Genomic DNA, 15460 nt, shown 5'->3' on the forward strand with positions numbered 1-15460 from the left:
ACAAAGGGTGCTGGGTGTATAGAACGAGCTGCCAGAGGAGGTAGTTAAGGCTGGGACTATCCTAATGTTTAAGAGCCATTTGGACATGTACATGGATAGGACAGATTTAGATGGATATGGGCCAAACGCGTGTGAGTGGGACTAGTTTAGATGGGACATGTTGGTCGGTGTGGGCAAGTTGGACTGAAGGGCCTGTGTCCACGCTGCATCATTCCATGACTAAAATGTTAAGAAGAAAAATGAATGTAGATAAGTAGAGCAGATTTGAAAGAGGAGTGAAATGTAAAGGCAGAGAGAGGTTTATGGGTGGAAAGGAAAAAGTGCTGGAATAACTCAGTGGGTCAGGCAGCATCTGCGGAGAATATGAATAGGCGACGTTTCACAGAGTGCTGGAGTAACTCAGCGGGTCAGGCAGCATCTCTGGAGAACATGGATAGATGACGTCACAGAGTGCTGGAGTAACTCAGTGAGTCAGCCAGCATCTCTGGAGAAAAGGTATAGATTATATTTCGGGTCAAGACCGTTCTTCAGTAATATTCATGATGTGACATGCATAGACATTCCTGAATGTTACCCAAACCATCGTGAGCTACTTTGTTACGGTGCTTGCCCTCTCCTATAATGTCTCTGCTACCTTGGGTGATGCAGGACAGGAAACAAGCTTTGGGACACGGTGTGAAGCTGTTGCCGTCTGTCCCAGCCTGGTAAAAATCTGGATGGAGTGGGTGTGGAGAGGATGTTTCCACCAGTGGGAGAGTCTAGGACCAATGGCCACAGCCTCGGAATTAAAAGACATTCCTTTAGGAAGGAGATGAGCAGGAATTTATTAAGTCAGAGGGTGGTGAACTGTGGAATTCATTACCACAGACAGTTGTGGAGGTCAAGTTAATGGACATTTTTCAGGAGGAGATTGATAGATTCTTGATTGATAGGGGTGTCAGAGGTAATGGGGAGAAGGCAGGAGAATGGGTTTGAGAGGGAAAGATAGAGTCATAGAGTGATACAGTGTGGAAACAGGCCCTTCGGCCCAGCATGCCCCATCTGCACTAGTCCCACCTGCCCACGTTTGATCCATATCCCTCTGAACCTGTCCTATCCATGTACCTGTCTAACTGTTTCTTAAATGTTGCGATAGTCCCCGCCTCAACTACCTCTTCTGGCAGCTTGTTCCATACACCTACCACCCTTTGTGTGAAAAACATACCCCTCAGATTCCTATTAAATCTTTTGCCCTTCACCTTAAACTTATGTCCTCTGCTCCTCGATTCACCTACTCTGGGCAAAAGACTCAACCATATCTATTCAAATCATGATTTTATACACCTCTATTAGATCATCCCTCATCCTCCTGTGCTCCATGAAATAGAGTCCCAGCCTACTCAACCTCTCCCTATAGCTCTGGCCCTCTAGTCCTGGCAACATCCTCATAAATCTTCACTTCTAGTTTGATGATATCTTTCCTATAACATGGTGCCCAGAACTGAATACAATACTCTGAATGTGGCCTCACCACCTTCTTCTGCAACTGCAACATTACTTCCCAACCTCTATACTCAGCCTGACCTACTAAGTTACTCCAGCACTCCGTGAAACGTCACAGAACAGGGCAAGATTAGCAAATTTGCTGATGATACAGAAGTGAGTGGTTTTGCATATAGTGAAGATGGTTGTGAAAGATTGCAGCAGGATCTGGATCAATTAGGTGGGCAGAGGTGGTTGATGGTTGCACGGTTCCTTGAAGGTCGTGTCGCAGGTATATCAGGTGGTCAAAATGTATTTTGGCACTTTGGCCTTCATCAGTCAGAGTATTGAGTATGGAAGTTGGGAGGTCATGTTGCAGTTGTATAAGGCGTTGGTGAGACCGCATTTAGAATATTGTGTTCAGTTCTGGGCACCATGTTATAGGAAATATGTCAAACTGAAAAGAGTAGGGTAGTGTCGTCCACAAACTTGAGAAGCTTGACAGAGGTGTCTGGAGGTGCAGTCGTTGATGTAGCGATAGTAGAGGAGAGGGGCGAGTACGCATCTTGCGGTGCTCCTATGCTGAGCGTTTGCGGGTCCGAGATATGCTTTTCCGTCTCACATGCTGCTTCCTGTGTGTCAGAAAGCTGGTGATCCACCAACAGAGGGGTTCAGGCACAGTCAACTCAGAAAGTTTGGAGCGTAGTCGCTCTGGCACAATGGTGTTGAATGCAGAGCTAAAATCAACAAATAAAATCCTCGCATAGACTCCCTGGCGGGCCCAGATTGACTGCGTCATCCACAGATCTATTGGCCCAATATGCAAAATGCAGAGGGTCCAGCAGAGGGATTGTGATATTTTTTAGTTTGGCCAGCACAAGCCTTTCATGGGTATTCATGACTACAGAGGTCAGTGTGACAAGCCTGTAGTCGTTAAGACCAGTAATCCTTACCTTTTTGGGTACAGGGACAATAATGGAGACTTTCAAGCAGGCAGGGACAGTACATCTTTGCAGGGACTGGTTAAAAATGAGTAATTGGGTGTGAAGTGGTGATTGGAGTTGGGGTGGGTGTAGAAGGGCCCAGTTTTTGCAGACTGAGGTCAGGCTGTGAGTGGGTGTGAAGTGTTGGTTGGGGTGGGAAAGGGTCCACTCTTTTCATACTGGAGTCTTGCCTTAAGTAGGTGTAAAGTGGTGAATGGGAAGGAGAGGGTGCAGGGTTCATTCTTTGCAGACTGGAGTCTGGCTGTGTTTGTTGGGGAGGGGGTACCAGAGCAAACCTGGAGTAAAACTCATTCAGGTTGTTCGTCAGCTGAAGATTGTCCAAAGAGCGGGGGGCTTTTCTCTTATAGCTGGTGATTTCTTGTATGCCCTTCTAAACTGAAGAAGTCACTAGCTGAGAACTTGCTCCTCAACTTCTCAGAGTACCTTTCCATGGCAGCTCTGATTCCTCTTCTCTTTATCGATTAGGCTATCTTTTAACTCTTTAACGATTAGGCTATCGACTTGACGCATATTTGACACCCCCCTCCCCCCCCCCCCGATCTCTAAATGATATGATATGATATGATATGCCATTTATTGTCACTATACATGTACAGTGAAACTGAAAGCTGCTCGTACTCAGTGCATAAATACAGTTTTACACAAAAAACAAGAAAACAGGAAAAACAAAACAGAAGGGAGATGGGGGGGGGGGGGGGGGGAATAGGTGCACAAATTCTACGGCGCTACATACATATATACATATATACAGATGGAAGTCCGTGTTGGGCGGTGTAGTCAGTGCATGTGTGGATTTGAATTTATGGTAGATATAATTCTCGGGAAGCAGCTATTCCTGAGTCTGTTTGTCCTGGATTTGATGCACCTATAGCGCCTTCCAGAGGGCAGCAGGTCGAACAGTCCAAACGCAGGATGGGAGCTGTCTTTGGTGATCTTCTTTGCCCTGCTAAGGCAGCGGGAGGTGTAGATGTCCATCAGGGAGGGGAGAGGGCAACCAATGATCCTCTGCGCTGTCCTGGTTACCCTCTGAAGCCTCTCCCTGTCTGCCTTGGTGCAGCTGCCATACCATGCTGTAATGCAGTATGTCAGCAGGCTCTCGATGGACGAGCGGTAGAAGGTCAGCAGCAGGTTAGAGTCCAGGTTGTGCTTCCTGAGGACCCTCAGGAAGTGCAGCCGCTGCTGAGCCTTCTTGATGACCGCCGTCGTGTTTGTCCGTCCAGGAGATATCAGCAGCAATATGGATGCCGAGAAACCGGAAGGTGTTGACCCTCTCCACACACTCGCCGTTAATGTGTAGGGGGACTAAGTCGGTGCTGTGCCTCCTGAAGTCGACAATGAGCTCTTTTGTTTTCCTGGTGTTCAGAGCCAGATTGTTTTCTGAGCACCAGGTTGTCAACTTCAGGACTTCCTCTCTGTAGGCTGCCTCGTCTCCCTTTGAAATAAGTCCGACCACAGTAGTGTCGTCAGCAAATTTGACGATGTGGTTGTTGTTGTGGGCCGGACTACAGTCGTAGGTGTAGAGACAGTATAAGAGGGGGCTTAGCACACAGCCCTGTGGGGAGCCGGTACTCAACCTGCGAGTGGAGGAGAGGTGGGGGCCGAGTCTCACAGTCTGGGGCCGGTTTGTGAGGAAATCCTTAATCCAGGCACATGTGACAGTGGGGAGGCCGAGAGTGACCAGTTTACCAATGAGGATGTCCGGGATGATTGTATTAAAGGCTGAACTAAAATCCACAAAGAGCATCCGGACGTAGCTCTGCCCCTGCTCCAGATGGCTCAGCACAGAGTGGAGAGCTACGGTGATGGCGTCTTCTGTGGATCTGTTTTGGCGATAAGCGAATTGGTGGGGGTCGAAGTCTGGTGGTAGATAGTCCTTGATGTGCTGGAGGACCAATCTCTCGAAGCACTTCGTGATTACCGGAGTGAGGGCAACAGGACGGTAGTCATTAAGGCTGGTGATGGGAGACTTCTTCGGCACAGGGACGATTGTGGCTGATTTTAGGCAGGACGGAATAACTGCCTGGGCCAGGGAGAGATTGAAAATTCTGGTGAAGATGGCAGTGAGCTGGTGGGCGCACGCTTTGAGCACCTTACCAGGGACTCCATCTGGGCCGGTAGCCTTCTTGGGGTTCACTGCCAGGAGCACCCGTCTGACATCGTGTTCCCCAACAGTGAGTGGGGTAGTACAGGAGCCAGGTGAGGGTGGGAACAGGGCTGTAGCAGGTGAGTGCTGCTGTTGTGATGTTTCAAAGCGGGAGAAGAAGCAATTTAGCTTTTCTGCCAGCGGCGCACTCAGGTCTTCTGACTTTGTGGCACAGCCTCTGTAGTTGGTAATGTCTTGTAAATGGAAATGTGACATCTGTATATAATGATCCCATTAAAATGTATATTTATGACACAAACAATGGAATTCATATTTTTCAGTATTGTTATCAAGGAAAAGAAAGCAGTTCCTATTGTTTGATATTATTTGATATTGATATTGTCTCTCTCCTCTCCCTTACCCTCTCTCTCTCCCCCTCTCACATCCCCCCCCCCTCTTTTTGGCGGGGGGGGGGCGCAAAGATGAAGATGGCGTCGGCCCAGCGGGGGTGGCGTGGGCCCAGCGGGGGTGGCGTGGGCCCAGCGGGGGTGGCGATGGCCCAGCGGGGGTGGCGTTGGCCCAGCGGGGGTGGCGTTGGCCCAGCGGGGGTGGCGTTGGCCCAGCGGGGGTCAGCGGGCGAGGCGTGGGCCCAGCGGGGGTGGCGATGGCCCAGCGGGGGTCAGCGGGCGAGGCGTGGGCCCAGCGGGGGTGGCGATGGCCCAGCGGGGGTGGCGTTGGCCCAGCGGGGGTCAGCGGGCGAGGCGTGGGCCCCTGCAGGAGTGGCGATGGCCCAGCGGGGGGGTGGCGTTGGCCCAGCGGAGGCGGCGTGGGCCCTGCGGTGGTTGCGATGGCCCAGCGGGGGTGGCGTGGGCCCAGCAGGGGTGGCGTGAGCCCAGCGGGGGTGGCGTGCGCCCAGCGGGGGTGGCGATGGCCCGGCGGGGGTGGCGTGGGCCCAGCGGGGGTGGCGTGGGCCCAGCGGGGGTGGCGTGGGCCCAGCGGGGGTGGTGTGGGCCCAGCGAGGGTGGCGATGGACCCGGGGGGGGCGTGGCGTGGGTCCAGCAGGGGTGGCGTGGGCCCAGCGGGGGTGGCGTGGGGGTAAGATGGCTTGGGCCCCGCCGCAGTGGCATTTGGTGTTGGGGTTATAGCCGCTGGGTTACGATTCAGCCACTCCCCCCCGGCGACTGGAGAACGGTCTCCTGGTCGCCAGGCTGGCCGTTGGCGAGGCGCCGACGCCGCGGATGGAGATGCTGGTCCGGAGCGGGCAGACATCTCAACCCGCAACCCCCCCGGAGAAATGGATATCCCTTATCCCGCGGGACAGATTAGACCCCCTCGTGGGTAGTTTGAACTGAGAATAAAAAACAGACTCCCCGTCCTGCAATGCAATATTCCACTACTTACCTGGAGTAGACGACACGAGGCATCGAGCTCAACGTGTGGAGAACAAATGGCAGTCTGATCCCGCCCTGGCCCACTGCGCACGTGCGGAGAGACGCCGTCATTTAGCGTCGCTTCCCCAACTGCGCAGGCGCGGATGGCCACATTTTTGAATCAGAATTTTTAGCGCTTTTCCGACAAAGTGGAAACGATGATTTTTCTTTTCCGATTTTTTTTTAAACATTTTTTTCCCCCGATTTTTTTTTCTCCCTCGTGATTTTTACTTACTCTATCGAAAAAAAAGGGGGGTGCAGTCGCACCCAGCATGGAAAGCCGAATGAGGCAACTGAATGGAAGAAACCGGCATATTCTGTTTTGGTGTATGAGCCTGCTTCTGCATGTGACCATGGATTGCACAATTAAGCCTAACTACTTTTGTAAGAAAATGTAACAATACTCTGTATTTTATTCATCTGCAGGAATCAGGAGAAACTAAAAAAGCCTTGCAGAAAGATCAAAATTGGCTGGCTCAAATACAGAAGATACTTGGAGGCCAGGTACCGAAACATTCCATGTGTTCCATTAAGCCTAGCTTGCTCTTTTGCCTACCAAGTAACTTTCACTTACAGATTCATGAAGTAAACAAAACAAATACATTAAAGAGTAAATGAAGACATTCTGAATCAGCAACCATCATTTATACCAAAATAGCCACAAACATTGTTTTTATACGTTTATTTTATCTAGTACTTTCCTCAAATCATTTGTCAATCCTGCTTTCACAATTCAGCCCAATTTACCAACGTGATTTTATTTCTTACTGTGTGACAAAAGTCCTTTGCCAGAATTCTTCATAATGTATTATCTGAACATGTGAATAATCTCACAAAGTAGCCAGTTGGAAATGAAAATCTGAATTAGCAGGCCCTTTGGCACAACTCGTCCAAGCCGACCAGGATACCCTATCTAAAAGGCCCATTTGCATGTTTGACTCACATCCATCTAAACCTTACCTATCCATGTATCTGTCTGGGTTTTTTTTTTAATGCGTTTATAGTACCTGCCTCAGCTACCTCCTCTGGCAGGTCATTCCATATACCTGCCACCCACTGAGCATTAAACACTCCCAAAATGTCATATAGTTTACAAAGAGGATGTTATAGTGCCAGTGTATGGTGCAAGAACCAGCAAGGTGGCTGTCTCCAAAAGGTCGGTTGCATCAACAAAGATGGGTCATAGGCAACTGTAAAAACGGGACCAACCACAGTAGCAAGAATAGAATTGAAAGGTAGAGTCACACTCACGCACAGAGTGGCTCAATTTACTGCAGGCCAGACAATAGTTTTCATTTAATTTGTCAGCACATATCTTTTGCTGATGTCAGGTAAGGTAAGACTGTCAGAAAGTGACTCGCTTGTGGCCAGCTTGGCTAGGCCTAGGAGCAACCTAACCAAGACATCCCCTACACACAGGGTGTCCACAGATGAGGATAGTGGATGTGAAGTGCAGCCACAAGGCAAGAAGTAGCCCCTTTAGGGGCTGCAACCTCACGCACTCCATATACGCATGGAACACAGACTCTTCCAGCCCGCAAAACTGGCAGGCGGCTGGCGAGTCTGTGAACCGCGAGATAAACAGATTGCACGGGACTCCTCGGTGCAGTACCCTCCACTCCTGGTCCCTGATATAGAGGGAGAGAATCCCTGCATCATGGACCCCCCACCGGGGGCCTCTTGCGACCAAAAGGCAACACAAACCGCCACTTTGTGTCCGGTCAGTTGGCGAGGAAGTGCAGGGTGTGGAATAGGAGCCAGTACAGGATACGCCTCCCTGCGTCTCGGAGGGAGATGAAGGGTGTCGAGGAAAGGTGGCTCGGGTAGTGTGGGACCGGCTCCCAAGAAGGAATTTGGTGCCTGGATCCAACGAGTACTTCTGGCTGAGCGGGGGTTTGCTCAGCCACAAGTACTCCACACGTTCAAGCATCCCCGGTGGGGCGTGACAAGGGCCTGCCGTCATCCTCCGCCGGCGGAGAGTGGCACTGGTTGATGGCAACCAAGTTCGAGACTCTCAGCTGGTCCCGGTAGAAGCCGGGCATCCTCTGAAGGACAGCACGGCTGACGCCCACCATCGGTATCCGCGTACCACCTTGAAGGCAATAGCCCCGTTGGAAAAAGTGCGTTGCCAGCACGTGCCAACTGGGAGGACGCCCAGAGTACAGGTATCTGCAGGGTCCTAAGGCGGAGAGCCGCCACCTGCATGTGAATGCACACCGGCGATTGACCTCCCTCTTCGATCGGGAGACTCATGACCGCTGCAGAGACCCAGTGCTCTCCGTTGCCCCAGAAGAAGTCCACCAACTTCCTCTGGATGATACCAGCAAAGGTGGTCGATGAGACCAAGGTGGTCCCAGAGTTCCGAGCCAAGTGTTGGGCGAAGTGGCCACCATTCGACGCTTGGTGGTGCCGGTGTAAAGGAGGCCACATGGGGAACACTGAATGAGGTTCACTTGCACCACCTCTGAGACAGAGGTTCAAGCGCACCTCCTCCTAGGCATAGGCTCATATGCACATCCTGAAATCCCATTTGCATCTGATGCTCTTGATGTGGCCTCCTCATCCCTGTGCCCCACCTGGTATGCACACATTTCTCCCAATACCGCACCTCCTTCCCCTGTCACCTGACACATGTATCCCTGTAAGTATTCAATCATTTCATCTGGCTTCATATTTCATTCCTTTTCATTCCTTATCTCTCTCTCTTTCATCTCTTTCCCATTTCTGGCCTTGGTGATACTGACTGTAAAGGGAAATTCATTTTGTTGTCTCTAATTGAGACAATGACAATAAATTTGAATACAATACAATACAGTACAAGGTCCATCCATCTGCTAATCAAAGTCAGCCTCACCTGCATCCACGTATCGGGTCAGCCAGCAGCCCTGCAGAACATGGATAAACCATGTTTCAGATTGTGGTTGGGGAGGGAATGCTGGAAGAGAGGTGAGGGCAGGAAAAAGTCTGGCAAGTGATGGGTGGATGCAGGATTGTGAGGTTTTGACTGGCAGGTGATTGGGCAGAGTCCAGAGATGAAAAGACAAAATGTAGTGAAGGACGGCAATGTGTCACCCAACATGCCATTCTCCAACATTCCTATCCACAACATCATTCTCTGACATTTCCTCCACATTCAACATAATCCCAGCTCCAGTCACATCGTCCCATCCCCAGCCCTTTTCTCCCTCGGCAACTCCTTGGTTCACATATCCCTTCCCATTCAAACCACTCCATCCCCTGGTACTTTCCCCTGCAATTGCAGGAAATGTAATACCTACCCCTATTCCTCCTTCCTCGCATGGATCCAGGGACCCCTGCAGGCCTTGCAGCTGTGCCTACCTTATTTAATCTCATCTACTGTTCGAACCATCACGAACCATAGATTAGACGATCGTTTTGCTGAACATGCACTCCATCTGCCGTGGCCTGCTGGATCTCCCGCTTGCTAATCATTTTAACTCCTATACTGTACTGGGCCTCCTCCATTACCAAACATGGAATCTCCAATTTTAGATAACTAATCTACACATAACCCCCCCCCCCCCCCCCCCCCCCTTTTCCCCATCTGGCTCTTGTGGCGGCGACTAACGGCAGCAGCTCGACTGCAGTCCGTTTGTCTTTTTTTTAATTTTTGTCTAGTTAAATGTATGTTTTGACTAGTTTTATTATTTTTTTTAGCTGTGTATATGTGGGGGGTGGGGGAAACTGCTAATCTCTTCCATGTACGGGGACCCAACTCTTCCCTGTCGTTGGGCCTAACATCGTGGAGCCGGCGGCGGCCTCCGGCCGGGACTAACCTGAGGGCTCCATTTGCGGAGAAGAGCTGTAGAGGGGCGCGGCTAAAGCCCAGCTTCGGAGGCTCCAGCCACAGGCCCGGTGGACAGGAACATCGGGAGCTCGTAGGTCCCTGGTGGGAGACCGCTTTTCGGAGCTCCCGCAACGGCAACTTCTCCCGCCCGGAATCGCGGGGTTAAATGACTTGGAGCAGGGCCTAACATCGCCCCGCGTGGCTTAACGGCCGCGGGCTTACCATCGCCCGCCGGGGGCTTTAACATGAACAATTGACAATAAAAGGCATTCTATTCTATCCTATTCTTTCCTGTGTCCCACCTTCCAGGCACAATCATTTCTCACTTTTCTCTTACCCCTGTCCCCTTCTACTTACCCGGCTTCACATTTGTACGCATCTTCTCTCCTTATCTCATTACCTTTTGTCTTTTCATATCTGGCTTTTTCCCAGCCATCTACCAATCACACTCCACCACTCACCTGTATCCACCTATCACTTCACAGGCTTTATCCCTCCCCCATTTCACTTCCAGCTTTCTCCCCCTTAGAACAATCAGTCTGAACCTGAATCATCGCCGATCCTAGTTCCCCAGAGATGCTGCCTGACCCGTTGAGTTACTCCCACAGTTTGTGTCTTTTTTTTGCAAATCAGCATCTGCAATTCCCGTGACTATGTTAAAAGTAAATTGTGTTCTTGACTTGCAACCAGCGGAAGCAACCCGTCAATATCTGCCTTTTCAAGTCATTGAGATTTTAAACATTTCCATGAGACCAACTTTTAATCTTTAAATCTCAAAGGAGTAACCAGATTTTACCAGATCCTTTCTCATCGAGTCATTTTTGCTGCACTTCCTCTGTGGTAAGATTCATCTTTCTGAGGTGAGGAAAAATTGCTGTGCTCAGTACACATATTGTGCAAAGACATCCTTATTGTATGCTGCAATTCCCTAGCTATTTGCCATGCTAGTTGCTAGTTGTACATGCACGTTAACCTTATACACAATCCTCCTGAAGCATTTGTGTTTCTCAATCTCTGCCTTTTAAAAAAAAAATCAGATTTTCCATTCTACCTGCAACAGTGAATCATTTCACACTTCCTCATTTATGTTTTGTTTTTACTCACTTATTTAATCTGCCTACATCCTTTTTACAAATACTTTTCCGCCACTTACAGTTCGCTTTACCATCTAATTTGATATCATCAGCAAACATGGATACCTTAATTTAGGTTGTTACGTGCTTAATATTCTTTAGTTCTCTGTCGCATCCACCTCTACAAATTTGGATTATTGTACATTCCCAAGTGTTGTTTGTTATCATCATTCGTTGTTCTGTTCAACTATCTTGGGAATCTACCGGGGCTCACTTTCTCACTTTGCCTCTTGCAAAGGCTCCATACAAACCGAGATCTGCAACCACACTGTTGGTGTCCAGTGATTTCAATCGTTGTGTATGTGCCTTTTTCTCTTTCAGTTGAAAGGTTTGCAGCATTCTCAAGATCCTAAATAAATTTGCTGCAGTGTTTATAGGTTACGTGTGCAAGTATGACAGGCCACAGTCTAAGCATAAATCTTAATGGGAAAAATAAAGATGGCAGTCCTCGATGCATTATAATAGCTGAAGATGGCTGCCCCTTCAGCAAGCCAATATAAAATAACTGCAGTAACGAGAAAGCTACAGCACTATAATATTATTAGTTGTTTATATTCAGCAATAAATGAGAACACCTGAAGAGTGGTTCATAGCTTTGTGACCTTTTCCGAGGGATTCACTTGCAGTCAATTCATGTTTTCCTCACAGCTGGACAGCTGTTTATTACCATGTCTTCCTGTATTCTGTACAATATTTTCTACAGAGACTGTGCACAGCTTGTTAGTGGGAGCTGAATATTGATTCAGAATCCTGTCGATGCAGAAAGAATGAAAAAATGTCCACTAGGGACCCTGCAAACATATTCCTATTGATATTTTCGTGCTGAGTGGAAAGCTGCACACTTGATGACAAGGCTGAGACTATCTTGAATCACAGACAAATCCTCAGAGAGTCCTGCTGTGACCTATGTGTTTCTTTTCTCTTATCAGTTTCCAAGTTTCCTTTATTAACATACTGTCTTCAGGAATACTGTGTCTGTCACAAGTGATTAAGAACAATCAATTGACATTCAGTGCTTCCAATTTGTCCATCGTATTTGACTCTTGATGTCCGTGTGCACTGAAGTTGGATTTAGCTAATACTGTGCAAGATCTCGATGACCTAATATTGTCTTTTTGAGATTATCAGTGACTCTCAGATTATCCATTTCTCTGCATTGCAATGTTTATAACAAGAGATTATCTTCATTTTTTCCAGAGAACCACACCGCTGTTGCATTCTATAGATAACAGTGGTGCATACTATATGTGTATTTTTGTATGTGTTTATACATGTATATCAATGGAAACTAGTCAGTTTCTAAGAATGTGATCACTGCTATCGAATGCATTTTTTATTGAGCTTGCTTCGGTGATTTTGAGGAGCAATTCAAGTCCAGTGACCAATTATACAAATGTATGAGGATGACTTCTGCCAGGAACTGATTTTCTCCCATGCAATTACCTATAGCAACCCTTTACGAATTTCTCAGCTTATGAATTTTACTTAAACACACTTTTTATCTGCCTCAAATAATGTATTGAACTGTTGCCTTGACTCATGGTGTCAAATAATCTGCAAAGTGTGCTATACTATCCCCACACTGCTTTGATTTGACTGCTTTTGACGTCTGTTCCTTTCCCAAACATCTGATTGCAATCATTATACATTGCTTCGCAAGTAACAATGTTTGCTCCCCTCCACTACCTGCAAATATAAATGGGTAAATTTGGCACATTGAACAATGATACCTAAAACAGTGGATTTTAAGAGGCTATGGACAAGCAATTTTTACAATCCCTTTGAAAATGTAATGTTCAAGTTATCCATCTTTAGTTTTTTTTAGTTTATTTTAGATATACAGCGTGGAAACAGGTCCTTCAGCCCATTGAGCTCACGCCGACACGCGATCACACATAGACTAGCACTATCCGACATACTCCAGGCATCCAGAGAAAATTCACAGTCACAGGGAAATTGTACAATCTCCGTGCAGACAGCACCCATAGTCAGGATTGACCTCGGGTCTCTAGCGTTGTAAGGTAGCAGCTCTACTGCTGCACCACTGTGCCGCCCCTAAACTCAGAATTTTATTTTGTATGGTACTGTATGCTTCTTTTGTTTTAGGGTCACGGGACATGAAATAGGCTCTTTGACCCACCAAGGTTGTGCCAACCATGAAGCTGTCCCTTGCACAAATCTTGGATGGATGGATGGAAGGCAAGATATTTTAAATTACACTGTGGAATGGTGTTGAGAATATTCAGCTAAAGGGAAGTAATATGGTCGACTGAACCTTAGAGCGAAACAGCTAGCTTGCCATGAGCTGAAAGATGGCAAGTGGGAATGTGGGGTAGCTTTAGTCAGGGCATGACTCTGAAGGATAGGCAAGGAGCAAGCTCACACAGTGGGTGATGGTGACTTAGTTTTCTACAAGGCCCAATAAAGTGGACGCAGTGGGCAGGATCAGTGGGAAACCAGGAGGTTAGGTAACTATTCAGACAGATATGCTGTAGCTCCCATTGGGGAAGGTAGGGGTGCAGGTGGGAGTCTTTACTACAAATGTCAGGTGAGACCCTCGGCCTCAGAATGAATATTGAACATGGTCCAGTTTTATGGTTGGTAAAGGATAGGGTAAATTACAAATTGTATGAGTTTTTGAAAAACTGATTGGCTACTAAGCAAAGGTGATCCCCACATGCCTGGAAACCTAGGAGATACATCTGTGGGACAGACCTGGATTGCTGCCCATGTGATTGAATCAGAGAATGAAAGGATAGAAACTGGAGTACTTGGTATTTTTTATATGTCTGAAAGAACAACAATGACAAGAGAAGCAAGATTGGGGCAGCAATTGAGGGAGCGAGTGATATGCTGTATAATATTAAAATCTAGGTAGTTCTATGTTCTTTTCCATAAGAGCACAAAGATAATGGGACAAAAATATAATTCCAACTCTGCAAGAACACAGCTGGAAGTACATTTATCAAACCTGACAGTTAGTAGATTCCCATCCATTTACTCTTTGACCCCATTCACAGGAACAGTACCTCAGCAAAACCCTTCCACAGATTTACCTGGCTGGTTCCTGGGCATATGAGGCCTGTCTTTGGTACCAGTCACATGCCTTTTCATACACTTGCCCCATTCCAATGATGACTAACACTGGGCCATCTTGAATAGGAAATCCAGGCTAAGTGCCTGCCCTGGCATCCATGACCATGTCTTCCACCGTTCCCCTCTATGTGGCCAATGGCTTTCCCGCTTGTACCACTCACCTGACCTCCTGCCTTTCTACCACATTGCCAAAAAAATCCATCTGACATATGCTCTATGACGAAAACCACAAGTTATTTTGTGATGGAACAAGTTGTGTCTTGGGAATATTTCCAACAGAGTTGGAAATATTCGTGTTATTAAAGTTATGCGTGCATTCCGAGTTGGGCGCCTCTGGGCTATCAGTGCAACAGACGGTTGGGTGCCTGGCAGGGACCACTAGGTGCTATTGCCTTATTGTACTTGTGGGGTACGGGCACATAAGACTGATACTCTGGCTGACTCATTGAATTATTCAGATTGACAGTTTACATTTTTCATATGATTATATCCTTGGGCAGTGAAGCATAGACTACTGCTCCTCACATTCTGGGATGCAGGTGGGCTTCGGAGGCACCAAGGTCTCCCTAGTCAACTGATATTTGCATACCGGTAGGCTGCAGGTCGAACAAGCTCGACCTGTCTAGTCTGAGTGCTCATACTCAAAGATCCTATAGCAGAGCTAGGATCTTTGCTCATACTTGTGACTGGCTACAATTAATTTGATGACATTCCTCAGGCAACTTGCTGTACGATATTCGGCATCTGAAATTCATGCCACAGGGCTTGCGAAATCTTTATAGGAAGGGTCTTGGCAGCTTCACCACCCACTACGCATTACAGGTATATTGGGTTCTCTCATTTCCATAAGAACACAGCTATAAATAGAAAATGAAGCAAGGGGAAGATTTAATCCAAATGTCCCTACAAAATGTATGCCCTTGGGCACTTCAGTCAATTCACCCTTAGTCAATTGCCCACCTGCATGTCTCTGGATTTCAACCAGCTCCTCTGAGAAAGTAAGAAACAAGGCCCAGGGACAGGGATGGATCAACTTGAAATGTTGGACTCTCTTCACTGCCTGACCTGCCAAGTATATCTTACATTTTCTGTTTATATTCCTGCCTTGTAGGTCATGTTAATTGAATTAGCCTTGTTTGATTGATGCAAGTTCAAGAAGAATCTGGCTTCAGGTTTGTGACAGATTATCTTAATCTTTGTAATATTGCATGTAATACAATCTGGAAACTTGTTTCCACTTAATGCTTCAACAATGCATTTCCTTTTCCTAGTTTTGAGAACAAGCACAGTTATGCCCACTATGAATTGTAATGAGATGAATGATTTAAAGTGGAGTGAAATCATAGATTGACACAAAATGTTGGAGTAACTCAGCAGGACAGGCAGCATCTCTGGAGAGAAGGAATGGGTGATGTTTTCAGTCAAGGCCCTTCTTCTGACTGAGA

General features: G+C 47.6%; 1 protein-coding gene across 8 annotated transcripts in view; it reads left to right on the forward strand.

The window, feature by feature from the left end:
- The window catches only part of cntln (centlein, centrosomal protein), a 369478-nt gene that overhangs the window by 333566 nt on the left and 20452 nt on the right, over positions 1–15460 (forward strand). For all 8 annotated transcript variants that reach the window (XM_055632370.1, XM_055632366.1, XM_055632367.1 and 5 more), the window contains one exon: positions 6405–6482. In XM_055632370.1, coding sequence (XP_055488345.1) covers positions 6405–6482 — 78 coding nt within the window. The remainder of the gene's footprint in view (positions 1–6404; positions 6483–15460) is intronic.

This window comes from Leucoraja erinacea, chromosome 3 (genome assembly GCF_028641065.1).
Source record: "Leucoraja erinacea ecotype New England chromosome 3, Leri_hhj_1, whole genome shotgun sequence".
NCBI classification, from domain to species: domain Eukaryota; kingdom Metazoa; phylum Chordata; class Chondrichthyes; order Rajiformes; family Rajidae; genus Leucoraja; species Leucoraja erinaceus.